Source organism: Nyctereutes procyonoides, unplaced genomic scaffold (genome assembly GCF_905146905.1).
Source record: "Nyctereutes procyonoides isolate TBG_1078 unplaced genomic scaffold, NYPRO_anot_genome, whole genome shotgun sequence".
Classification (NCBI taxonomy): Eukaryota; Metazoa; Chordata; class Mammalia; order Carnivora; family Canidae; genus Nyctereutes; species Nyctereutes procyonoides.
The window spans coordinates 19,572,350-19,600,319 of record NW_026575034.1 but is presented as its reverse complement, the minus strand read 5'-3'; the positions used below and the strand labels follow the sequence as shown (position 1 = coordinate 19,600,319).

Here is a 27,970-nt window from a genome sequence, read left to right as displayed (position 1 = left end):
GAATTTTTGCCAGAAACTAATCTGAGAGTCCAACTCCAAGAAATTGGGGGTGGTTTGTGTTGGGTCAGCCTGTGATTGGACTGCAAAGTCCACCAGGGAGGAGGAAAGCAGAAAACGCAAAGAGCCAAGGAAAGGGGGGAAGCCCTCCCCACCCTCACCCCCACCCCAATGCACATTCACCCAGGCCTGCAAGAGGGTGCAGCCACTAGCCTGGAGAGGATCAGCGTGTGTGAAGGGTGATGGTAACAGATGGACCCAAGGACCTCTCTAGCCCAAGTCGACCTGCAAGGCCTCCAGGGACGGGCTTGCCAACAGCTGGACTTGATCACCGGCTTGCAAAGTGAGATCACGCATCTGGTGGAAAAACAAGCAGGCTTTGCTCCCTGGCTGTTTTTAGAGGATTTTCCCAGCAGTGGATAGAAAGCAGGAGACCACCACCTGGACCCTTGAGTTTTCTTAGAGAGCACAGCTTAGGAGATTCCACCCCTGGGTGGTTTGCAGGACAATGATGGCCCTTCGGCGAGCTTCTGCTTTCCTGGTTCTGTTCCTGGCAGCTCTTCTGCCCCCACCACAGTGTGCCCAGGACCCGGCCATGGTGCACTACATCTACCAACGCTTTCAAGTCTTGGAGGTAGGTGGCATCTGTGCACCTGATCCAGGGAACATCCCTCCCAGAAGTCACCTTATCTCACCTCTGCTTCCCTATCTACTGGGATGCATGTTCCCCACATAGTAATTGATAAATATGGTGCCAACATAACACGTGAACATCCGCATGGTCTAGTGGCTCGGAGCACCAACTCCAGAGTCCAGGCTGTACCACTCCCCAGCCTTGAGCAGGACTTCACTCCATGCTCTGATCTAGCAATTTTTCTCATCTGTAAAATGGGGATGATAATAGAATTGACCTATGGCTATTCTGAAGATTTAAAAAATTAATCCATACTTAGAACATTACCTGGCATGGTGGTAAATGTCCAAATTGTTATTCTTATTCAATAATTTCAATTTTTAAAATAGAAAAACTAAAAATTTGGGTCAGTTTTTATTCATGTTTTACCATATCAGGATGATAGCAGATTTAAGCTTTTCTTTTTGTCTTTTTATGATGGAACATGAGGCCACTGTAACAAGTCATGATGTTGTACCAGAAAGCTACATCTTAGTTTCTTTGCTGCACTGCACAGGGTTTAGAAATGAGTAGATTTAAGCCGTGTTAAATAGAGTGCTCGGGTTGCTTCTCCATGCGTTGAAGCTGCCCCTTGTTTACAATTTACAAAATCCAACATTTTTTCGGCACAGACAGGCTTCCAGGAACAAATGCAACCCTCTGCCTTAGTCTTTGACATACTCCTAGCCATTATTTCATACTTCATTGCTTTGCTTTTGTACAAGTTAAATTTTGATAAATTATTCATCTTCCAAAAACACTTTTTTCAAAGACACTCGTATCACCAATATTTATTTTCTATATGTTCTTGAACAATATAAATATATTTGAAGTCCAAATTCTTTGGTCATCTAGTTAAATAAAATAATTCCAAAGAGCAACCCGAATGCATTTCCTAAAGTTGTCCAGTCCAACAAGCTGAGGCCTGGGGGCAGGGGATGCGATCTTCCCAGGCCAGTAGCCTTTTGCTGCTGCCTTACTTGCCCTCTCCGCAGATAGCTCCTCCCCAGCGTGCCTCCTAGAAAGTGCTAGAATTACACTCAACCATAGTCCCTCTGCATTTAGCACCAATTTACCCTGGGATTAGCACCAGGCATTTCCCTGCAGGTTTTCCTCAGTAACTGAAAAGTTGATCTGCAGACAAGGGTATAAAGTATAGACAAATACTTTGATGGCTATGAATGTGGAATTGAAAAAGATAGGGGTGTGGTTTGTATAGATCTTCCCATCCTGGTCTTGACCTGGAGGGTAAGTCAAGTCCCAGGTGGTGGTCCCTGATGGCCAGTGTGGACACTTAGAAAAAAACCAATATAGTCCTCACCCTGAAGAATTTGTGTCCGAGGGATAAGAAAGAAATAAAAGAATATATTTAGGTAGCTTCTGTCTTTCTCTCCCTCTCTCCCTCTTACTTTTTCCCTCTTTCTCTACCTCTCCATCTTTCTTTTCCTTCAAAGTGAACAGCCTTACGTACTGCTATTTGTAGTCTAAATTTTTGCAACTTTTGTGGGGAGCATTTTGATAGACTGACAAATGAGCTTTAAGTATACATCCTCTTTGACATGGCCACCCCATTTCCATTCTTCATTCATTTTATTATTTCTTTCAGTAAATATTAAGTACTATGTGCTAGGACCTGAACCAGGTGCTAGGGATGGAACTTACTTCTGGAAATCTACCCTAGAATAAAGCCAGATAAGTACACAAAGATGTAAATACAAAGATTTTTTTCAGAGTTGTTCAAATGGCAAAAATTTGAAAAGCCCGCAAATATCCATCAAAAGAGTCTAATAGAATAAATAATAGGACATCAAGTCAATGGAATTCTAGATCGTTAAAATTATTGTGTAGCTATCTATTAATTAGTACTGAAATATGTTCATGGTAGATCAGCAAGTGAAAATATGTCACAAAACCTACATATAGTAAAATCGCATTTTAAAATATGTATTCATATATATGATGAAATGCATGGAAACTTTAAAAAACTGATTCGCTAACAAATCATTATGGGTGATTATGGGATTATGGGTGATTTTTATTTTTCCCCCATCATGATTATTTGTATTTTAAAAATCTTTTTCAGTGAATGATAGCTATTTATATTACTTGGCTGATTTACATAACTAGCAATAATTTGAGAATGTATTTTCTGACTGAAGCAAGGACTGGAAAAATGCACCCAAGCCACGAGGGCATACATTCAAGACTTCCGAGAGTTCTCGAAAAACATATCCGCTATGCTGGGAAGATGTCAGACCTACACGAGTGAGTATAAGAGTGCAGTGACTAACCTGGTCCTGAGAGTCGAACGTGCCCAACGGGAGATCGACTACCTAGAGTACCTGAGAGAAGCTGATGTGTGTGTGGAATCAGAGGACAAGACCCTGACCGAAAAGCTCATCCAAGAGGCCGAAGAGGAGAAGAAGATCCGGAATCTGCTGAATGCAAGTAAGAGAACTGTGTCTTTGGCAGCTCTTCTAGGGACTCACACTCAGAGACACAGACTCAGCACAGATAGGGGTCTGGCCAAGTATGAGAGTTAAGAACCAGATGTGTGGTTTTTGGGTACAGGTGCTGGGAGGGAAATCTTAGCAGCGAACAGGTGTCTGCAGGAAAAGTCATCCTCAGAAAGCAGCTTTTCATTGCACAGAGTTCCTAAAGGCCCAATAGAAGGTCAGAGCTTCAGTGTGAGGGGTCAGCCCAGGAAGGGCATTTTCAGATAGACCTTGGTTTGGAAGAGGTGTGTTGTCCCAGATCCTTCCAGAGAGGATGGAAGGTTGGTGGATTCTCACAGTGCCCTGGCAGTCAGCAGCGGCCACCAATGTGCCGAGAGACAGTCTGAAATTTTAGATGGCATTGGCCAACCCTCAGGTTGGGAACTGGGAACTGCAGTGAATTAGTACTGTGTGTGTTGTCAGGATGGTGATATCTAAGGGATTTGTCTTCAGCCTTATGATCCCATTCAAATCACTTCCAGGCCATTAAGAATAATGGTTAGGAACTCGAATTATGATAACAAGTATCAAGCAAGAAAAACATAAATAGGAAAGAAATTTTCCTGTCCATTTTATGAAAACAATGAGGGAGATGAGTTGCCCAGCTCAGTGTCTGCATTCTGAGGTGGTTTCACTGCAAATAGGAAAACTTTAATTACATGTTAATTATGTCTGACCCAAATGTGAGAAACTCCATCAGGGAAATAAGATAAAAGCTGATTGCCGGTGTTGTGCTAAAGATTTTATACATCTTCTCAATGTAATCCTAATAAGAACTCCATGGGGCATTATAAGAAGGGTGTTCCAAAGTGAGGTGATGCTTGATCTGAGTTTTGAACAAAGCGTTAGTGAAGAATGCGCAGAGGGCACGTGGGGTGCAGGCACAACCTCCAGAGGGCGTGAGAGTACATAACGCAGGAGCGCGAAGATCTGCAGGTGTGGCTGAGTGGAAGCTCTGTTGGGCAGGTGCATTTGGGGATCAAGAAACAAGACTCAAGGGTTCAGCAGGACCCAGATAATAAAAGACCCTCATGCAAAGCGAAGGGAGTTGAATTTGATTGGAAAAATGAGAGAGAACCACCCAATGATTGTCGTCAGGGGCATTGCATGTAGGAAGAGGGTCAGACTCAAGAAAGACCATTTAGGGGCTACTGCAGTAATTTGAGGACAACCGATGGTGTCTGCATTAAGGGTCATTGAGATGGAGAAGGGAAGATGGATTTGAGAGCCATTGAGAGTTGGAATCCCATCGCTTGGTGTCTGATAATCGAAAGTGAAAAATGAGTGAGAAGGATAAGTCCAGGACACTTTCCAGATTTTTGGCTTAGGTCTTTGGGTAGTTGTTCTCAAATATGTTGAGATAGGGGGATCCCTGGGTGGCTCAGTGGTTTAGTGCCTGCCTTCGGCCCAGGGCATGATCCTGGAGTCCTGGGATCGAGTCCCGCGTTGGGCTCCCTGCATGGAGCCTGCTTCTCTCTCTGCCTGTGTCTCTGCCCCCCACCCTCTCTGTGTCTCTGATGAATAAATAAATAAAATCTTAAAAAAAATATGTTGAGATAAGAAACCGAGGCAATTATTACTCTACTATTTTTTTTCGGAGTACTTAATACTCTGAAGTCTTGTAGTTCCCTTATTTGCTCCTGCTTATTTTCTGCCTCTCCTTCTAGAAGGTCAGCTCTATGAGAGCTTGGATCCTGCATTTTATGCTCAATGCTGTGTCCCAGTGCCTAGAATAGTGTCTAGGGCCCGTGTATATTTGTCAGTGAATAACTAAGGAAGGAAACGAACAAATAGGTGGAGGGAGGGATTGTCAACACAGAGGGGTTATTAGGTTTTGACAGAAAAGGGAACATCTTAATGCTGAGGCAGAAGACAGAGGAGGGTGTCTATCTAAAATACGAAGCAATGGACCAAGTTGGTTGAATGAGTAAATGATTTTCTTTGGTGCTGACATTGTCTTGAGATGAACCACCCTCTGAGAGGGACCAAAGAGGGGTTAGCTCATAGTGAAAGAAGGAGAAAAAGGGTAAGTGTGATCCCACAGAGGATGAACAGAGGCCGCCTAAAAATCTGATGGGAAAGCTTGGGTACCAGTGTGGCCTGAGCTAGAATGTGCCCGAACTTTCATGCCAGGGGTCAGGCAGGACTCCAGCCCTAAACAGTGGTGCTCAGTTAGATCCCTGACCTACTCCTGGTCCCTGGACTTGCTCAGCTCCTCAGGCCTTGGGGTCAGCCCTGTCCTCTCCAGCTAGAGCTCAGCAGACATCCTGATTTTGAACTTGCTGATTTTTCAACTCCTTATCCTCTCCCTCATTCCTTGGACACTGGAGGCCTGAAATAGTCCCTCTCCCAGCTCCATGGTGAGTGAAAATTTTCAACTTCTCAGAGATTGCTACTTCCTTGCCTATCACCTCTGGAGCTCTCATTTGATGACTCCTTGGTTTAAGGTTCAACAAACACTTTTGGCCTCCTCCTGGATGGGCCCTGTGCTCTACAGTAGGGATAGAGGGGTGAGCACATCATGTCTATGCCCTGCTCTGGCTTTCCTACTGCTCCCCTTGCCTCTGATCTTGCCTCCTATCTGCTGTCACACAGACCTCCCCACAACACCAAATTAATTAGATTACACCTCTGTGTAGAATTGTTTTTTTCTGCTCTCTATCAATTATCAACAGCAAAAATTCCATTCAAATCTCTTGGCTTTTTATATGGGGAAGGCCCTTTATGAAGTGACCCAAGTTGATTTTCAGCTGTTGCTTCTCCCATAATTTACCTACATGCAGTTGCAATTAATATATATATAGTCATATAAATTATATATATTTTTTCAGTGAAGCTCTCCTGCCAGGCAGATTGGCTTCTAGGGCTCCCAAAGTATCTCACTAAATCCTCCAGGGGCCCATTAATACTCTCAACCACATATATCTGTGTGTATTTGCTCCTTGACTGGGCCATGAGCATATGGACAGCTTCATTTCTGTATTCACAGAGTCTGGGTCAGCACAGCCCATGGAGGAGGCTGTAAAAATGGCCTATAGTAGAAATACTGACAGCAGAGTCCCCTCAGGGCTTAGTTCAGGGGAAGACAAACCTGTAAACAATCATAATGATGTGATTAGTATAGATCTATTATTTTCAGAGGTTCTCTCCTCAAGAATAAGCTTTTCTGTATTTTGTATATGTGCCTATTCCACACTTTTTTTTTTCCTTCAGCTATTTCTGTTAGTGACTGTATCTATCTTAGGTTTCTAATGCCAAGTAACAAACTACTACAGATTTGGCAGTTTACGACAATACATGCTTATTATTTTGGAGTGTCTGTGGGTCAGGAGCCCAGGCACAGCTTAACTGGACCCTTTGGTCTCAGGGTCCTCTTCCAAGTGCACTAAGGTTGTTGGCAGGATTAACTTTCTCATGGCTGTAAGACTGAGGCCCTCAGCTTCTAGAGCTGCCCGTCTACATCGGCAGCTCACAATGTGGTTGTTGCTTCTTCAAGACCAGAAGGGGAACATCTCTCTTCAGGAAGTACCTAGTTCCTCTTAAGAATCTGTATCTTGGGGCACCTAGGTAGCTCAGTTGGTTAAGTGTCTGCCTTTGGCTCAGGTCATAATCCTGGGGTCCTGGGATCAAATTCTGCATCTGGCTCCCTGCTCCATGGAAAGCCTGCTGTCTCTCTCTCTCTTTCTCTCTCTCTCCTCAATGAATAAATAAAATCTTTTTTAAAAAAAGAATTTGTATCTGATGTATGTCAGGCCCACCCATAATAACTTTCTTTTGGATTAGCTCAGAACCAGCTGGCTTGAGACCTTAATTATATTTGCAAAGTCCCTTCACCTTTGTCTTGTGATATAACCAAATCACAGATGCTATCCTGTCATACTCACAGGTGTTGCTGGGGAGGGGATTGTGCAGGGCATCTACACCAGGGGAGGGAATCTTGGAACTCTGCCTACCTCGTGCTCTAGTCTGCTAGGCCCATCTGGTACTAATTGCCTGTACCTACCTTCTTCCTACAAGGCTCTGATCTTCCTGTATTCTATCCTTGGCCAGTGGGGACTGAGCCAGCTACAGAACTCCTACTAAAATCCTTAAGACTCAAGTCAGCACTGTTGTGTGGGCAAATACCTGGGGGTTATGGGCCAGGGAGGGATCGTCATGTCACAGTATTTCCTTCATACATACATGCTGTCTTACAAAGAGAGTTTCTTAGAAACACTAAAGGGAGAGAATGGTGCAAATTCCTTGGGAGATTCAACCTTGTGTCTCAGGAGACTTCAAGAAAATTCTGACATCAGTCTAAATGGTTTGCATTTGGGGCACCTGGTTAGGCATACAACTCCTGATTTCAGCTCAGATCTTGATCTCACGGTCATAAATTCAAGCCCCACACTGGGCCCTACATTGGCTCCATGCTGAGCATGGAGCCTACTTAAAAAATATAGTTGGTGTGCATTTACTCCTGGGATATTTCTCAACTAGAAAGGGTCAGATACTGGGGATGATACATAAGATAGAATCACCCTATAATGAAGCCATTTCCTATAGAGCTGTTCTCAAGTCTTTACCCTTTATTTAGAGACAGTCCCCAAATGACATTCACATGAGGGCTGCAATCCCACGGATGTCCTGCAGTTAGATCAAATTCTTAAATCTTTTTAATTCTGACACACACATTCTCCTCTTCTCTCCCTCACTCCCCATCTCTTTCACACACACACCACACACACTCACACATACACACAGACACACATTCACACAATTTAGAATGCAGTGAGTGAAAGTACTGGTACACAATCTGACATATATATAAAAGTCATTTGGAATCTTTGGCACTCTGTTATTAGTAAAAAAAAATTTGCATTGCACTTGGCAACTTATGGCAAAGCATGCTGCCTCAGACACCCAGACTGAGAATTTATCCAACTAACAGGTTTTTGCAGATTCCACAGGCTGTGTTCTTGTGTGGATAAGAGTATTAACCTCTTTTTATTTGTACGCAGCTTATAAAGAAAAATTCTCAAGGCAGTCAAAAGAAGCCATTATGGCAGACTTGATTTTCTTTCCTGTTTCATGCCACCTCCTTTTATTCCAAGGGTGCACATAGGTGACCTCAAGTAACCCTCTGACTTGTGCATTAAATAACTTCTATCTTTTGTTAGATCAGGCTTCAAAAAGAAAGTCTATTGCTGCACATTTAAATACCTGTGGGATCCATTCAGATATTATAAATGTGCCTGGCCCATATTCAAAGCCATTAAAAGCAAAAAAAAAAAAAAAAAAAAAACCAAACAAACAAACCCCACACACACAAAAAGCAATAAATCCACTGGAAGCCAAAGAAAACATCTCTGTGAGTCAACTCCCAAGGAAGGTCCACTAGTTTGTGACAAGTGGCACAAAGCATTAAGAGATCTAATTTGCAATAATTAATTTTCCATAAAGGAGGGGATTGAGAGTATACACATAAGTGTAACTGCAGGAGAGAGAGAGTATATATGTGCAGGTGTGCACACACACATTCTCTACCCAGAAATTGCTACATCATGGGGCCAGCAGCACCAGAAGACTATGCAGAGCTTATCCTGTCCTGTCCCCTGCAGAGTCCCCAGAGGTGGGTGTGCTGGGTCCGGAAAGGCCTATATACACACTACTTCTTTTGTTTATTTATGTGGAAGGCCTGCCGTCTAGGAGAATACCTCCAGTCCCATCACTACAGATACTGATAGAAGATCCCAGAGTTGTTGTAGATGGTGGCTTTTGGCTCTAGGTAAAGGGAACACCCATTCATTCTCTCTCTCATTCATTTGCTCACTAGCAAGGGTCTCCTGAGTTCCAGGTGTATATGTTGGGCCTTGTGCCAGGCGTTAGCTATGGAACATTGACCAAGGTAACATCCTTGTCCTCAAAAAGCTACAGCCAAGCGGGGCAGCCATCTAAACAAAGCCAGGCTAACAGCCAGAGCGCTGCCCACTCTCACTGAAGGACAAGGGGCTGCCATTAAGAGTGAAGTATGGTCAGGGCTGTTGTGGAGCTGGTGGAAGGGGAGGGATGTGGAATCTGGAAAGTAACCCTCAAGCTGAGTTTTAATAATGGAAAAGAACAGATTAAATGGAGAGTGGAGTAGAGAGGCTGCTTCAAGCAAGTGGAACAGCCTGTGGGAGCAGAGAGGCCCTCATGGAGAGCAGGTGGAAGAACTGGAAGGGGGCTTCCTCTGTGCTAAGCTGGCTCGTGCTTTCAGGCTTTGGGAATGACAGTAATGTGACTCCTAGTAGCTGCTATTTATTGAGTGCTTATTATGTACTGAGTCGTCTTTAAGTATGTATCTATCTTGTATTATATCACCCGATTCTCACACAGCCCTATGTGTACGTATTACAGTTATCCCCATTCTATCTGTGAGGAAATCGAGGCACTGAGCATGAGCCAGCTGCCCAGGGTCTCCCGGCTAATAGATGCCAGAGTTGGGTCGTAGACTGGGGGGAGGGGGAAGCTGCCTCCTACACATTCTGGCCTCTCTCATTGTGCTGCTGTGCTCAAGAGCGGCAAGCATGGGTGCGTCAGGGCTCCCAGGGAGGTTGGGGAAGGTCATTCCCGCCATAGGGCAGTGGGGAGGGTGGGTGTGCGCAGGAGGGGGAATGGGAGCCGGGCGGCCATCTCCAGGGCCGTCCAGGAGGCACTCGGGGTAGGAGGCCTCTGTGTCAGTGCCTGCACCCAGGAGGCCCAGCTGGCCTGTGGTCTCCTTGTGGGGCTCACCTGAGGACCGAGACAGTCCTCTTGGTCACTGTTTGATGATGATTCCTACTCACAGATTACTTGAACTCATTTTTTTAAACCCTGAGAAGGGTCAGTTTTCTTCCCCCACCTCCTTGGTTTTTAATTCCCTGCCTTTCCTTCCTTTAGAACTAAAACACTCCTCTTCAAACCCCACACACATACACACACATACCACCACCAAGATTTTCTCAGCAGAGGAGTTCCACACACACTTCCCTGTGCTAGAAACCTCAGAAAGGTCTCTTTGGCCCTCATCTGACCACTCACCAAAGCCAGTAGATCCTTTTTTTCTGCAAAGCCTTCTTGTGTTCTTTCCATGGGCACTGTTCCCTCCTCGTCTCTGGTCCTGATTATTGCCGGAGCCTGCTCACCGAGCTTCCTGCCACCACGCTCTGCCCGTTCCAGGGCTCTGTCCTATATGGTCACCGAGCTTAGCCTGCTAGAGTTACTGCATCATTGCTTTAGCAACCTTGACAGTAACCACAACTTATAGGGTAAAGCAAACCCCATAAAATAGCATAAAGAAAGCCCTTTACAACCTGACCTCAACCTAGCTTTAAGTATTTTGTCACTTTCCACGAAAGTAACACCTGCTGATAAAAACTATGACTATCATCTGCACTGTATTTACCCTATTTACCTTTCTGTAAAGGGAGATAACATGTCAATGGCTGAACACATGAACTTCAAGCCTCACCTTATGTCTCTACTGCCTGTCCCCATCCACCCACTGCTCTGTGCTGTGTCTGATGTGCTATTCTGAACACACTAAATAGGGTTCATACGCCCCTGCATTATTCATGCTATCTTCTCCAAGTCTATCACAGTGCTTGGAACAGAATTGAAATCGATATTTTCTGACCTTGAGGAATAGTTTATTAGAAAGTGGGGGCAACTACTTGCCAAAGACTGCATTAAGGCCTCTTGTCTGTTATGTTGTCCAAAGCCTACAACAACCCCGCCAGGTAGATACCATTGTGACTTCTTGTCAGATGAAGATACTATGGTGCAGTGTTTCATGCAGTCCCATCTGCCTCCCATACTCCTGTTACATTCAGGAATGTGCCCCCCCCCCCGACACACCAGATTCATCTCAGCCTCCTTCTGCTCACCGTGCCCTCACCCCCATTCTATCTGTGAGGCATTAGCTATGGGATTGACCAGGGTAACATCCTCATCCTCAAAAAGCTACAGCCAAGCACGGAAGCCATCTAAACAAAGCCAGGCTAACAGCCAGAGCCCAGGTTAGTTATCTGTTGCCACAATAATGCAGTGCTGTAACTTCGTGAGTTAAAACAGTAATCATTGGTTATTTCTCAGGAGTCTGCAGGGCAGGTGGGCAGACCTGGGCTGGGGTGGGTGCTCTTGGCTGGGTTTCCAGGGGCACATGGCCTGAGGGATGCCTGGTTGAGGATGATCTCAGCTGCCATGGCTTGGCTCTCCACATGGTCCCTGATCCTTCAGGAGGTGAACCTGGGCGGTGATGGAGGCAGACCTCTGAGAGAGGAGGCACAAGCACACTAAGATCTGGTCACTTGTACCCCATTCTTTCGGCCAAAGCAAGTTCCACGTCTGGCTCTAGAGCCTACCCTTCCACTAGAACCTTTGACAGCATCTAAAAAGATTTTTGATCTTGATGCTCCTGTAAACAGGCATTAAACAAGATCAGTTTTTACAAATGCAAATTTCTACTGGAATCAGTAAATCAGGCATTAGTGTGTGGCTGATGGTTTTGAGGCTGCTGCAAAGTTCAAGTTCAAGAGAGCAGATCCTGGACTTCGAGACAGGATGGTGAGAACAAGATGAAGTGAGATTCACAGGAAGAATCTATGGCACAATGTCAAAATGACTCTGCTTCCTAACCAGGCAAATGGGAGAATGGGAGTACCACGCCTAGAAATTGAGAACATTTCTATCCCTTTTAGTTTGGTAAGAATAGGATTACAGGAAGAAAACAAACAAAAAACACTATGAAAAAAAAAAAAAGCCCACCACAAAAACCAGCTCAGTTTTTAAATGAAAAATAAACAAAAACAAAAAGTTCATAATTATAATCTCGGAATGCTTAAATGTTGCAACAGTCAGATAATTGATTCAAAATGGAGTTGTTTGGTCAGAAATTCCTCAGAGGACTACCCACTTCAATGCCTCACTTCCCATGACTGTTGACGGCGTGGCGCCTCTAGGACAGCATCCTCAAACTTCTAGTTTCGGGAACCCTTTACATTTCTAGAAATTATTCAGGACCCCAAAGAATTTTTCTTGATATAAGTTACAACTACCGATATTTACCACATTCAAAATTAAAATAGAAAGATTGTAATATATGCCAGATGCTATTTTAGGACAGGACATACAGCACTTAAAAAAAGAGAGAGATTAGACAAAGCCCTGCCCTGGTAGGGTTTACATTCTATTGAAGGGAGTCAAACAATAAATAATGTTAACAGATAAATTTATTTTTTAAAATATTTTTTATTTATTTACTCATGAGAGACACACAGAGAGAGGCAGAGACATAGGCAGAGGGAGAAGCAGGCTCCATGTGGGGAGCCTGATGCAGGACTCAGTCCCCGACTCCAGGATCAGGCCCTGAGCCGAAGGCAGATCCTCAACCGTTGAGCCACCCAGGTGCCCCCCAAAATAATACATTAAACAGATAAATTTAAAACATGTCAGATAGGGGATCCCTGGGTGGCGCAGTGGTTTAGCGCCTGCCTTTGGCCCAGGGTGCAATCCTGGAGACCCGGGATCGAATCCCACGTCAGGCTCCCGGTGCATGGAGCCTGCTTCTCCCTCTGCTTATGTCTCTGCCTCTCTCTCTCTCTGTGACTATCATAAATAAATAAAATTTAAAAAAAAAAACAAAAAACAAAACAAAAAAAAAAACATGTCAGATAGAGGATAATAAATCCCACGGAAGAAAATCAGATGAGGTGTGGAAGTTAGGGCAGCTGGCCAGTGCCCAAAGGAAATATCTGAAAGCAGTAGGCTGTGTTGGTTCTAGCTGTAGGGACCCCATGGAAGGAGCCGGCCTGACTCACACTTATACTCACACTCACACTCACACATCTTCCAGGCCTTCATGCGCTTCTGTGTAGTTCTCAACTTGATGTTGAGGAACAGAGCCATGCAAGCAACCAGCCATATAGCAAATCTGTTTTCTTTCTCACAAGCTACTGTTAATCACTGATAAGGGGAAGATGTCAGGGCACCTTAGTGGGAACTATGAAATACTTTGAATTTAATGCTGGGAACCTGGGACAACTTCTAGAGTAGATTTACTAAAGATTTCTCTATGACTCACCAAAACCAACATACAGAGCACCTAGTGTGTTCCCGTCCTTTCAAAGCCCTGGATGCACCGTCCTGCAAAGCGAAATTCTCCTATGGCTCACCGAGCACCATTTCACACAAGCCAACCTTCTTGCTTTCCTGCCATCCATCTACTCAGGCACTCAAGAGGGTGAAAGAGCACCTGCTAATGCCCGCACCTACCTCTTGCTATTTAAATCCATCCAATTTCTAAGCTGGCAGAGCATGAACGGGGATAAAGGTTGAACACTGGCAAATACTGTCTTCTCCAAATCAAATTGATCCTGAGTTTGTAGATAGTAAGCAATGAGATTAAATAGGAAGGATATACATAGTGGGTCCCAGGCACTCTGAATAAAAACAGATATAAGGGACACCCGAGTGGCTCAGCGGTTGAGTGTGCCTGCCCTCAACCCAGGGCATGATCCTGGAGTCCTGGGATCGAGGCCCACATCGGGCTCCCTGCATGGAGCCTGCTATTCCCTCTGCCTGTGTCTCTGCCTCTCTGTGTGTGTGTCTCTCATGAATAAATAAATAAAATCTTTTAAAAAAACAAAACAAAACAAAAAAAAAACCAAACCAAAACAAAACAAAACAACAGAAATAAGACCCACCCCCGGTCCGAGATAGTTACAGGAAAACAGAGTGAGTAAGCAATTCTGATTCAGCAAGATAACATTCTGGAAGAGATCTGCACTGAATGCTTTGTGCACACACAAGAAGGAGCAACAGATTACTCTGCAGGAGCCAGAGAATTTTGTTTTGAAGGATTAGTAGATGTATCCCAAGTTAGTGACAGTGAGCTAAGGAATACAATGGGAAAAGTCTAAAACTTGTAAGAGGTCATGGCAAGTTGGTGACGAGTGACCAGCCCAGTGGAGTAGGGCAGCGCCAAGAGGAGGTCGGCGAAGGACCTTGAATGCCATACTGAGATCTTTGAAATTTATTCGGTGGGCAGAAAGCATGAAACAGCTCTAATTTCTAACAGTGAAGCCCCAGTTTCAACAAATTAAGTCTATACTGACAATTTCATTATATTTGCTCAAAGCTTTTGTAATTAATTGCTCATCTAAGAGCTCCACCTTTATCATTCTGGAGTCTGACATTATACCTGTCACTTGATAGGTATTGACTAATGTTTATTAACATGAATACAATCCAGGTTGTTGAAAGAGTCAAGTTTTGTAGCACAGAATTTCTTTCTTTCTTTTTTTTTTAAATTTATGATAGTCACAGAGAGAGAGAGAGAGAGAGAGAGAGAGGCAGAGACATAGGCAGAGGGAGAAGCAGTCTCCATGTACCGGGAGCCCGACATGGGATTCGATCCCGGGTCTCCAGGATCGCGCCCTGGGCCAAAGGCAGGCGCTAAACCACTGCGCCTCCCAGGGATCCCTGTAGCACAGAATTTCAAGAAGCAGTCAAAATACTCATTTTTGTTTTGTTTTTATTTTAAAATACTCATGATTTTACAGGAGGGTTTTTAAACAAATATTTCATTCCTCTTTTTCCCAAGCAAACCCAGAAGCTCCCTCTCTGTGTCTATCCCTCCATATTCCATTACCCCCATCCTTGAGGGCTCCTCCCATCTAACCAGTGGCTAAGACTTGACCCCTCTTTTCCTATTTCTCGAATCCATACTAATTTTCCCATGCCTATCATTATTTGGATATCTCTGATCTGGATTGTACTTCTAGACTCTACCTGTTTCCCTGTGATCTCTCTTTCCCACCCCTACCCCCAGTCTGGTGTCCATCAACATCCAGATCTATGTTTCTGAGACATAACTAACTAGAGGAGAGTTGAGTCACTCCCCTGTAGAGGGACAAGTCTCACCAGATCTGGAGAGAGTGTTATGTTAAATAAGGGGAAAGGTATTTAAAAAATTCAAATAAGTGATATTTGTATATGAAGTCACTGTGAGGCCTTAGGCCAAATCCTAGCCTAATTGCTTGTCTGCAATTGTGTCCCAAGGGAAAACCACAGATTTGCATTCTCTGGTTTGCAGGTGGAACCTTGCTCGCCATTGATTCTGTTAAATAATTTGCATCTTGGCTGAACTCAAAGATTTTAAATTTATTTCCTTCCTCAACCTTTTTTCTCCTGCTAATTATCTCTTGCTCAAGAGAAGCACAGCAGGCAGTTCTATCTTACCCTTTTACAAACACACTAAAAGTATATTTTCTCCAAATTCCAAAAGAAGAATTTCTAAAATTATAGACTCTCAGTCCTGAAAAAAATATAGAGAACATCCAACCGAAACCCCCCATTTTAGGACTAAGGGCAGATTGACCAAGGGACTTGTGGGGAAACACACAGAGAACCAGAGACCATTCAGGTCTCTGACTCCCAGTCCCAGGTTTCCTCTACAAAGGAAGGACAGCACAAGGGGAAATTCTGTGTTTTCTGTATTTCTGTATTCTCAGGACTGTCTCTCCCTAATCAAAACCATCTATCAACACTCTCTTGTTTTGCTATTTCTCTAAGGATTCTGCATGTAGTAGGAGGAGTAGAAGGAGAAAGGAGAATGATTGTACTAGTTTCTGCTGTATATTAAATGAACATTTTCTCCCTTGTGAGATGTTGAATGTGCCTTGTTCTTAGACACAGTCCCCCTCTGTAGCTGTGCTGTAAGCCACAGACTCTCCTTCTGGAGGGATGGGCATGTCCCCGGGGGGTTGGCTGGAGATTTCCTGGCTTGCCCTGCCTCTGGGTTCACACTGAGCTCAGAGGACCCATAGCCCTGTGACCTTCCAAGTAACTTGTCCAACTCTTTTCTTTTCATTTGGAAAATGGAGATTAAAATGTGGACCACTTAGGCTTATTATAAGCACTTATTGCAAGATGATGTGAATAAAGTGCTTGCTACTGTGCGAAGCAAATTATATGTATCTGTAGATATTTATTAATTTCTCCAGCCTTTGTGCTTGTTCTTCAATTGCAAACAATCTCTGAGCTTCTCTAGTGGTCCATGGACCCATCCTCTTCCCTATTAAAGGCATCTATTAAAAAAAAAAGACACCGATGAGCTTAAACCCTCATTTGTTCATCCTCTGTGATCACCAGAGAGTGTGGGAAGAGCAGAGGATGCACAGGAGACACTCTCAGCTTGAGAAGCAGAGAAAAGGTATAGCCCAGAGGACCCCCTCATAGTCCTTTCTCTTCCTCTCAGCCTGGCGGGGGTGGGGGGTGTCCTTCCCTTAGCTGTTCCTGCAGTGCATAAGATTTGCAGTTAGCCCAGGCTTCTCTGTTGTCCCTAGGGGTTGGCTTCCTATACATTAATCACCCCTTGTCTGTGGTTTCGCCTTCACACTTTTAGTGACGACAAGAGGGGTGAAGACAGCACAGTTAAGGTACTTTTGAGAGGGAAGGAGACCATGTTCACATAACTTTCATTATAGTGTATTGCTATAATTGTTCTGTTTTTTTATTAGTTGTTGTTAATCTCTTACTGTGCCTAATTTATAAATTATACTTTATCATAGCTTTGCATGTATAATATATAGGAAAAACATTTATGTGTGTGTGTGTGTGTGTGTGTGTGTGTGTGTGTGTGTATCTCCACAGTTCTAGGCATCCACTGGGGGTCTTGGAACATATCCCTCGCAGCAAGGGGGGACTATAACCAGGCCAGCCAGGATGAAGTGGACCCAGAGGCCACGAAGAAACAATCCCTCAGGCTGGCAAAGCATGTCTACAGGGGGACATGGTGGCAACTGATGGCTGACAGACTTTTCTAGTGTCTCCCTTGGCCACGATGGGGACCAGGCAAGGCCCCAAGGACCCTGGGCATTTGGGAGCAGCCGATGATGATGTGACCATGTAAAAGACTGAGTTTTGGGGCTCAGCTCCTCCCAGCTAATTTTGCTCCCCATCCCCACTCCTGCCATATGTTCTTTGACCAGCACCTTGTGTCAGATTTTTAAATGAAATAATGGATCTTAAAGTATCTTAAAAGCTTTAAAATACTTTACAAATTATTATTTATTTAAGACAGGCCTGTGGTCAGAACTCCAGATGCACAATACTGTATAGGCCCTAGAAAAACATCTGTTTGAATGAAGCTCTTTTTTTCATTAATTCAACAGATATTTACTGAACCCACAAAGCACTGAGTTAGTAGGCAGTAGGGTACAATAGTAAACATGAAGACAAAAGCCCTACTTCTGTGGAGCTTATAGTCTAGTGGGAGAAAAGGACAATAAGCTAGAAAATAAAACAGATGACATAATTACAGAATATGACAAGTGATCTCAAGGAAATAAGAAAGACGTTGTATTAGACCATTTTAAATTTAGATGCAGTCATCATAAGAAGCCCTTTAGGGAGATGATATTGAAACTGATTTTTGAAGGCTGAGAGGAGCAGACTGTGGGAGGATCAGGGAAATGAGCACAAAGGCAGAAAGAATTACAACTGCAGGAGTTATTAGGCACAAACTTGACATGCTCCTAGAATAGCAAGAAAGCCAGCATAATCACAACACAGTGAACAAGAGGGAGAGTAGAGAATAAAGTCCCATAGACAGGCAGCTGCCATATCATGTAGGTACTTTAGGATGGGGTAAGAGGTTATGATTTTATTCCAAGAGTGATAGGAGAATGGGTTTAATGTTCAGCCATAAAATTCATGTTTTTAAAAAGATCACATCCCCTGCATCATGGAAAACATATTGTAGGTAAGCAAGAATAAAATTGGGGAGACAAGTTGGAGACCACTGAAGAGGTCTAGGCAAAAGGGGAGGATTCAGGGAGTACAGGGATGAGTGGTGAGAAAAAGAGGAGAGAGACATAGTTGAGCATTTTGATTTAAGTATAACATCATTTAAAGGTTAGTTTTAATATCTGAACTTGCCAGTAGTGGGGAGATGGGGCGAAAGGAATTAAGAATGACTTCTAGGTAAGAAATTTGGTTGATGTTTTTTGCTTAAGATGGGAAGAGTAGGAAGAGAGAGAGTTTTTTTTTTGGGGGGGGGAGCAAGAGTTCTGCATTGAACAGGTTAAGTTTGAAGATATCTAAGTAGGGACATCGAGCAGGCAGTTGGATAAGTGAGTTTGGGACTAAGTAGACATCTAGATAGGATGTCATTCCAGAGGCAAATTCAGAATTCATCATTAGTTAGAATTTACATGTATGCAGAGCCATCAGAATGAAGCTGAATGAGGTGGCTCTGAAAGCCATAAGTTAGAATGAGGTGGCTCAGAGCTGAGATGTGAGGACAGAGCACTTACTCCTTAAGTGAGAGAGGAAAAAGAACCAATAATGGATCCCAAGAAAAAAAATCCAGAAAGATGGGAGGACAAACAAAAGGAGGGGTGTTCCAGAATCCAGAGAAAAGACTTTCAAGGGGAAGTAGTGATGAAGTAATCAAATTTTGCTGAGAAGTTGATTAGGACATAAGACTAAGAATTGATCCTTGGATTCGGCCACATGAAGGCTGTTGGTGACCTTGACAAGAACTGATTCTGTGGAATAAGCAGAGGAGTTTAGACCAGTGAAGGCCTGAGGCCTGATTAGAGCAGCTTAGGACATAATTGGAGGTGAGGAAACTCCTCACCAAAGAGTTTCATTAGGAAATGGAAGAGAGAAATGGGGACCCACTAGAAAGTTCTATATGTTTACCAAGGGGAAGAGTCCAGTAGGTAGGGAGAGATTATTGAGGCTAAAGTCCTTGAGTAAGTTAGAGAGGATGAAATCTACCACAAAAATAAAGGGAACAGGAGACAAGACAGAGAATATGGGTTCAGATACAATTGGTTATTAGATTTGGTGGTTGGAAAACTCCATTCATTCATTCATTCATTCATTTAGTAAATACTAGCCTACTATGTGACATTTTCTATCTTAGGGGCAAGATATACAGCAGTGAATGAAACAGATAAAAAAAGCTCATGCTCTCATGACATTTACATTCCACTGAGGGGAGTCAAGCAGTAAATATGTTAACAGATGAATTTATAGGATGTCAGAGAGAAGATAATAAGCACTATGGAGAAAAAAGAACTAGGGTAAGGGGGTTATGGGGACCTGGAGAAGAGGGTTGCCATTTTTTGTAGAGTGGTCAGAAAAGGCCTTAATGATTAGGGAATATTTGAGAACAGGCCTAATGGAAGTGAGGGAGGAAGCCGTGTACATATCTGGGAAAGATGGTTCCCAAGCAGAAGGATGAAAAAGTGACAAATTTCTGAGGCAGGGGTGTGCTTGGCACAATTTGAGGAATAGCAGGAAGGCCAGTGTGACTGAATGAAATGAAGAAATGAAGAGGGTGGGAGTATTGTAAGGCCAGAGAAGCCACATGAGGACAGCTCACCTGCCTGGAAGGTAAAGACTTGAACTGTACTCTTAGTAAGATGGAAAGTCACTGGTGAGTTTTGAGCAGACATGTGATATGATCTGACTGATATTTTGAAAAGATCACTTTGGCTGTTATGTGGAATGCAGTACAGGAGTCAAGGATGGACGTATGGCCTCCCTGTGGGAAATTACTACAGTAATGCTGGCAGGAGATGATGCAGTTCTCGACTGGCTTCTATTTCTCAGTGAAATAAGAGTCGAGACCTTCATATGGGAGTGAGGAAGGTATGATGGAGGCTTTGAGGAGAGAAAAGAAGGTACGGTAATAGTAGATGATGAATTGATGAAGGAACTGTGATAGAATTCTATCCAAACAGCGGTAACAAGCAGTTTGCTAAAATGCTTGCTTACCTCAAAACTTCTGGAACTTCTCAGGCTGTGCACCTCTCCTCTTTGTGTCCAGTTTCTCTTCCTTTACCCTGTTTCCTGTCCTCTGACTCTAGAGAGTCCCCATTTGGCCTGAAGAACCCAAGCATCTATTAGGAAGAAAATGACAACCCACTGGCCCATCCAGCTTCTTACAGCAAAGCCTTTGCAAAGCCTTGAGGGAAACACACAGATGCTCAGTGCTCCTGGGGAGAGTGTTAAATGCCTGGTACCCCACCACCACACACTCCAGCAGTCACTGAGAGAGGCCCATATGGTTCCCATACAGATCTTGGCAGGATTTGGGGGATACCCACAGGATTCCTTATGCTTCAAATAAGCCACCACTCCCTACCCCCATGACACTGCTTACCTCACAACAGACTAACAGGGCAGTCCCAACAATGAGTTCCTCACTAGAACTGGTGACCTACCTTTCCTGAAATGACCAGTAGAACTAATTTCATCTTGGCCCATATCCCTCTTTACCATGGACACTATGAGAATTCCAAGATACTTAGGTCATCTCATGGAAGATAGTGTATTTGAGGGCCCATGGAAGTGGCTTCCACCATCTCAGTGGACAGAAGACAGATCAGTGGGTACAGCCTAACTACAAAGAAAGGTGCAAATATACAAGTAGGGAAGAGGAAAATGAAATGGCATTTGATGAACACAGATACTGTCTCTGCTATAAGTAGGGAAGAAACAAGTAGGAGGCACACACAACGACAGTAGTGACACAAAGATCAAGGGAAATGAAATCTTCAAGAAAGAGGGACTCCTCGGTGGTTCAGTGGTTGAGCATCTGCCTTTGGCTCAGGTCATGACCCTGGAGTTCTGGAGGATCCTGCAGGGAGCCTGCTTCTCCCTCTACCTTTGTCTCTGCCTTTCTCTCTGTGTCTCTCATGAATGAATAAAAAAAAAAATCTTAAAAAAAAAGAAATCTTTAAGAAAGAGAAATTGATCAAGACTGTCATGCTGTGGGGAGATGAAGTAGGATATGAACATAAAGGTCCGAGTTTCAGTTGGGAAGTCCTTGGTGATGTTACGAAGGGTAGTTTCTGTGAAGTTATTGTGAAGTGAAAGATGAGAGGTGAAGAAGTAGACCAAGAGAGCATAGACTATTCTGGAGGAAGAACTACATAAAATGATAGAAAGAGTGAAATAGCTAGAGGATGGTGTCTAATTGAGGGAGAATTGTTTTTGAATATAGGCAGGGTGTTTACAAGTGAGGGAACTAGCAGTGAAGGAGAAATTAAAGATAAATAATAGAATGGTTGCAATTCATCTAGAGAGTCGAGAAGCCAGGAAAGGGGGCACCTGGGTGGCTCAGTGGTTGAGCGTCTGCCTTTGGCTCAGGTAGTGATCCCTGTGGGGGGCCTGCTTCTCCCTCTGCCTATGTCTCTGCCTCTCTCTGTGTGTTTCTCATGAATAAATGAAAAAAAAAAATTAAAAAAAAGCCAGAAAAGAGTGAGATCAGAGCACAAGTGAATGCATTAGTCTTGGACAGGAGGAATGATGTGCCTCTTCAAAGATGTGTGGGAGGGTAGCAAGAGTAGGAACAACTTAAGAAAAGTTTATAGTGAGGGACAGGAAATGGAGGGACTTCATGTCTAATGGTGTTTATTTTTTCAAAGGAGTTAGTCTGTTACTAATATACGGACTGATGAGGTAGTGTGTGTGTATGTGGTGGGGGTGCAGATTTAAGACACCTGCTATGTGGCAGATGGGGGCCTAACCATGGAGAGAGCGGTATGGTACTTAGTGCTCAGCTGAAGTTGGAGATCCCTAATGTGTAGTGACACATTTGTGAGACAGTTTCTCTACCACACACTCTGGGATGGAGCCAGATATTTGAACTCACCCAGAACCAGGGGTTTTTGTAGAGTGGGTAACTGTGGAATAACAAGGGGGTGGTGGGTGAGGGCGCTGGTGAGAGAGGTATTGCAGTAGTCCAGGCTAGATAGGAACAGAAGCTGATAGCCTGGGAGAAAGCAGAGGTCAAGGGACTGGAGGGCATGAGGAAATGGAAGAGCAGAGTCGGTGAGAATAAAAATGTGAGAAATGGAAGAGTAAGGAATTGTTGCAGAGGGTAGGAGTATAGAGTTTTCCATTTCTAATAAGGAGCAGTTCCAGGGGATGGGAGGCAGGGATCCAGAGTATGGGTGTGGGAGGGGGTTGCTAGAATATGTACTTTTTTTTTTTATGATAGGCACACAGTGAGAGAGAGAGAGGCAGAGACACAGGCAGAGGGAGAAGCAGGCTCCATGCACCAGGAGCCCGACATGGGATTCGATCCTGGATCTCCAGGATCACGCCCTGGGCCAAAGGCAGGCGCTAAACCACTGCGCCACCCAGGGATCCCGGGTTGCTAGAATAGGTTGAAAGCATTGTGCCATGGAGTTGAAGAGGTTGAGGTAACCGGACTCTTGATGCATATGGGGTGGAGACCTATTAGTGATTTAGACTAGGAGGAGTCGATAGCGTGATATACAAAGAAGGGAGGTTTTTTGCATGAAGGTAGAGAAGCCAGAGAATGTAAAGCTCTTTTGTTATTTCATCATCCTTCACCTATTTCAGACCCTTATGATCCTGTTTTGATTATAGACATACTCTCCTAGTTGGTTTCCCTGATTTTGGTTTCTCTCCTATGTATTAATCATACACACGACTGCTTAATTAATCTTGACCATGATACTCTGTTGCTCAAAAACTTCAGTAGCTCCCTACCTGCCAGTAGAATAAAATCCATATTCCTTAACCGCACCCCACTGCCCAATGTTCCAGGCACAGAGCTGGTTTCAAGTTTGAGGCAACAGCAATTATTGGATTAAATTCTACACTACTTTACTAACAGGAGTCATGAAGGCCTTTCCCAAATGTGGTTTTGTGAATTGCAAAGAATGCTATTCCCAACCATCTCAGAATGGCACCCCTCAAGGATCAAATCAAATGTAGGTTATCTCCTATTCAAATGATATTACCATTCTCTGCTCTTTTGTAAAAAATCCACTTTAAGTTTTCTATTGTAGTTTCCATAAAGCAAGAACCAATCCTAACTCATCATTGCCCCTCAGCCCTTTGCACCTCAGTTCATAACCCCTAGCTCATTATCTCACCTTTTGTAGGTATTCAGTATCTACTGACTACATATATGCATTCATGAGTAAATAAAGGAGGGGATTAGTTATAATGTTCTAATAGGATTAAGGGCCAGAATCCTTCACTAGAAGGTGATCTCCTCAAGGTTTAGGGTTGATATTATGTTTTTTATCCTCAATACTTACTTAGCATGGTTCTGGGAGCATTGTAAGCTAAGTACACAGTAGATAATTGGTAAAATCTTGGCAAATGGAATTGAATTAGGCAGCTTCACCCCTAAGTGATTCTTGCTGTCTCAACCCCAAGAAGGTGAACAGGGTCTCTGACCCAGCAAATAGCTATTTAAATCCTGATTTGAATGAAATGTTGACTCTTCTAATTGGATAGCAACTTCCTTAACAAGAACCCATTTATTCATTTAGCTCTTTGATTCTTTAAACCATACGATAAATTGTGATTGATCTATGTGTGATAACTTTATTCTAGACACAGAAGGAAAAAAGCAATCTGTTAGAACAGACACATGAAAAGACGCTCAATATCACTAATCATCAGGGAAATGCAAATCAAAACCACAAAGAGATATCACCTCATACCTTTCAGAATGGCTAGTATCAAAAAGAAATAACAAATGTTGGCAAGGATGTGGAGTAAAAAGGAACCCTTGTATACTATTAGTGGGAATATAAATTGTTGTAGCCACTGTGGAAAACAGCGTGGAGGTTCTTCAAAAAATTAAAAATAGAAATAACATATAATCCAGTAATTCCACTACTGGCTATTTACCCAACAGAAACAAAAACACTAAATTTGAGAAGATATATGCATCCCTGTGTTTGTTCCACCATTATTTATAATTGCCAAAACATAAAAGCAACTTAAATGTCCTTCAATAGATGAGTGGATAAAGAAGATGTGGTATATATAAAACGTTACTCTGCCCTAAAGAATGCAATCTTGCCACTTGTGACAACATGGATAGATCTAGAGGGTATTATGCTAAGTGAAATAAGTTAGAGAAAGACACCATATGATTTTATTTATATATGGAATCTAAAAAAAGAAAAGAGAAAAAAAGAAAAGAAAAGAAACAGACCCCATAAATATAGGGAACAAACCATTGTTGTTGCGGGGGAGCAAAACGGGTGAAGAACAGTGGAAGGCACAGGCTCCCAGTTACAAAATGAATAAACGTGATAAAAGATACAGTATAGGGAATATAGTCAATGGTATTGTCAGAGTGTTGTGTGGTGACAGATGGTAACTACACTTGTGAGCAAGCATAACGCATAGGGAAGTTGAATCAGTATGTTGTACATATGAAACTGATGTAACATTGTATGTCAACTCTGCTTCAATAAACAGAAAATTAAGAAGTAATCTGTGAGAAAAGCAGACATCTCATGTATATAAAGTACCTCTCCTTTTTCTCCCATTTGGCCAGGCTGTGACAACATGTTGATGGGCATTAAGTCTCTGAAAATAGTGAAGAAGACTACGGACACACATGGCTCTTGGATGAAAGATGCTGCCAGCAATTCCCAAAAGGTTTATTTTTTAATTGGATCCAGAAACAAAACCGTGTGGGAATTTGCAAACATACGGGCATTCATGGAGGATAGCACCAAGCCAGCCCCGAGGAAGCTAATCCTAACACATTCCTGGCAGGGAACAGGCCAAGTGATCCACAAAGGTTTTCTGTTTTTTCACAACCAAGGGACTCTCAACGAGATCATCAAATATAATCTGCAGAAGAGAACTGTGGAAGATAGAATGCTGCTCCCAGGAGGGGCAGGCCGAGGACTGGTCTACCAGCACTCCCCATCAACGTACATAGACCTGGCTGTGGATGAGCATGGGCTCTGGGCCATCCACTCAGGGCCAGGCATCTATGGCCATTTGGTTCTCACAAAAATTGAACCTGGCACACTGGGAGTGGAACACTCATGGGACACTCCATGCAGAAGCCAGGATGCTGAAGCCTCCTTCCTTTTGTGTGGGGTTCTGTATGTGGTCTATAGTCCTGGTGGCCACGGCCCTCACCGCATCACCTGTGTCTACGATCCCCTGGGCACTATTGGTGAGGAGGATCTGCCCAAACTGTTCTTCCCCAGGCGGCCGAGAAGTCACTCCATGATCCATTACAACCCCAGAGATAAGCAGCTCTATGCCTGGAATGATGGAAACCAGATCATTTACAAACTCCAGACAAAGAGAAAGCAGCCTCTGGAGTAATGCAGGACAGCACGGAGAGAGAGCAGTAAGGCTGTGGACGCTGCTCTCCGGGACACTGAGGCCACAGCCCCTTTGCAATACAGTATCCCCTGATCACATTCAGGGAGAGAGGCTAGAAGTGGGCTCCCATATGCATCCTTCCCTGGATATTAAGCCTGAGTTATCTTCCAAGAGCTTAGATGGTCTGTTGTTCAGAAATTTTCAACTTCCAACACCCATCCAAATCTCCCAGCTCTCAAGGCCGTCCACATGCTGATCTAGCTTACGTCCAGCCTTTTCTTACTACCCCCAACAGTTAGCCAAAATGTACCCCGCCTCCTAATATTCCTGGCCCCTGGCCTTTCCTGAAGCTCTTTCCTCCTGCACAAGTGCCGATTGCTATTCTTCCATTTTTTACTGCCCAACTAAAGTATCACTTCCTATTGATGTTTAATCTCCATGTCCCCCAGTTCTGCTCCTTCACCAAGCTGAGGAGGAGATATGAGGAAAGTAAAGCCACTCACATTTGAATACCCCTTGCCAGTTACAAAGTGCTCCTCTGTACATCATCTAATGCCACCCTCTGAGACATTTGGAAGAAGTCTTTATAATTGCCATTTTAGAGATGACAAGTTTAGGTGAGCCATTCAGAATAATGACGCTTCCAAATGAAAATAAGGCTAGAAAATTCTGCAGGTCCTGGTCTTTCTGTTGCCCAAGAAAGCATCGAATACGTATGTTTGTTCACTCAGCCTTATGTTCAGCATCTCATCCTAAAAAATAATGGTCTGCCCCCTGTAGCCTGTTTTCATGTCTGCACAAGACCTTCCTGTAAGCCCTTCAAAAGCTACTTCCTCCAGAAAACCAGCCTACAGCCTAAGGGTGAGGATCCCACCTGTAGCTTCATCCTGTCTTACCCTCCCCTGTGTCTGTCTGCTTGCTGGAAACACAATAAAACTGACACTAAGCAAATACGCCCCATCAGGTTATATTTGTGTACGTGCCTTCTGCAGACAAGCTTTCAGGAAATGCTGCCCATGCTTGGACTCGCTGGCACACTCCCCAGCACACTGAGGCCCTTGGGAAAGATTCTGGAACCTGGATGGAAGCCAGGTAGCGGGCAAGTGACTCCCTGTCACAGCAGGCATGCCAAGTGGCACAGGTGACAGAGCACAGCTGTGCTCGTCCAGAGGGGCTTCTTCAAATCTTTCCCATGCATTTGCCCAATTGTGCCTAGTGTGGGTCACAAGTGCAGGCTGTGGTGCCAGCCTGTGTCATGTGCTGAGGCCTCTGTCTCTTTCCAGGTTGGTCACATGAGAGGGTTTGTTTTGTGTGCTTGCAGCTGTTTTGCCAACTCTGCCAAGCTCAGGGTGGGACCATAGGCAATGAAGAGACATTTCTCTCCCCCCATAGCATTTGAGTAGGTCTTTGGCGGAATGAATTACTCACCCCATGTATACAGCACAATTATCCACAGTTCTAATGGGTACAGAGCCCCAATCTGTTGTGGAACGAGGCAGGTATGAATATATAAACATGGCGATGTTACCCACTCCGTGGGTTTACAGACATTATCTGCCCTGTGGGTACAATAACATTACCTATTTTGCAGGAATAAGGAATGTGGGATGCCTCAAGAGGAGGTTGGAGTGGGATTATCAGTGAGTGGAATTATGTGTGAGTCCTACACACATGGCCTTTAGCGGCCCAGAGGAGAGTTGCCTTTCATCCATGATAGACTTTGATGTGACAATTCTGAAGGGTGCACCTGCTACTAATATCCCACCAGGTGCTTTAAATTCCTGCATCTAGAATCATTCTTTTAGGTCAAGACATTGTTTCCCTGTTAATGTGGCACTTTGTTTCCTGGGAGCCAGGGTAGGACAGCATGCAGGGCCACAAACACGCTCTTGGGCTTCTTTCATGTAAACTGTTGAGTTCTGGGGTCTCTTATTGGGTATTGGTCAGAATGAAAGTCTCTAAGTCCTGTAGCAGCAGTTCTTAAACTTGACTGCACATGAGAATCACCTGAGGAGCTCTGAAAAATCCTAATACTAGGCTTACTCCCAGACCTCTGGAGGTAGGACCCAGACAACAGTTATTTTTTAAGCCTCCTCCCCTCAAAATGGTTCCAAAGTGTAAGACGCTTGAGAGTCAGGGACTTGCTCCATTTTTTAAGGTAATTTTTAAAAAGCAGTTGTATAGTTCTAAGACAGATTAACATTTTCTAGGGGCTGAGGTTACGGCAGTGTGTCCACTGGGGCAATAACATGTGGGATTTGGAAACGCCCATGAACTCATGTGAACTGTAGCGCCTAGGTCTACAAAAGCCTCTGCTGCTATTTTAAGGAAGTGAAAGAGAACCGAAGGGTGTCCTGCTGTAACACAACTCTGTGGGCCTCAGCCTTCCTCTGCTGGCTTTGCCTTTGGTCTGCTTCTGGCCAGGTTCCTGCAGTGACCGGAGGCTCATATTTGCTGAGGTGGCTTAAGTTCTGTTCACATGTAAAAGTCTTCTGGGCATACTGGTAATTTCAGACCACCAGGTCATCTGAAAAAAGATGTGCCTTGTGGAATTTGTCCAGCCTGTAGAAATGTAGATTAAAACTGAGGTCAGGGCTGTAGTGACTCCTGCCAGAGCTGGGGACTATGCCAGAGTCTGTGGTGCAGATGCCATCCACGG

General features: G+C 43.9%; 1 protein-coding gene across 1 annotated transcript; it reads left to right on the top strand.

Moving 5' to 3' along the window:
- The first annotated feature begins 28 nt into the window (after positions 1-28).
- OLFML1 (olfactomedin like 1) lies at positions 29-26,262 on the top strand. Its single transcript, XM_055317806.1, has 3 exons — positions 29-631; positions 2,830-3,118; positions 24,521-26,262. The coding sequence occupies exons 1-3, from the start codon at positions 506-508 to the stop codon at positions 25,309-25,311; spliced, it is 1,206 nt and encodes a 401-aa protein (XP_055173781.1). The 5' UTR covers positions 29-505; the 3' UTR covers positions 25,312-26,262.
- Positions 26,263-27,970: the final 1,708 nt, after the last annotated feature.

Bases quoted from the DNA above. Each gene is read 5' to 3' on its own strand.
- OLFML1 (XM_055317806.1), top strand. From the start codon at position 506: ATGATGGCCCTTCGGCGAGCTTCTGCTTTCCTGGTTCTGTTCCTGGCA. The intron at 632-2,829 runs GTAGGTGGCATC...TTCTGACTGAAG, and splicing joins AACGCTTTCAAGTCTTGGAG to CAAGGACTGGAAAAATGCAC. The intron at 3,119-24,520 runs GTAAGAGAACTG...CCATTTGGCCAG, and splicing joins CCGGAATCTGCTGAATGCAA to GCTGTGACAACATGTTGATG.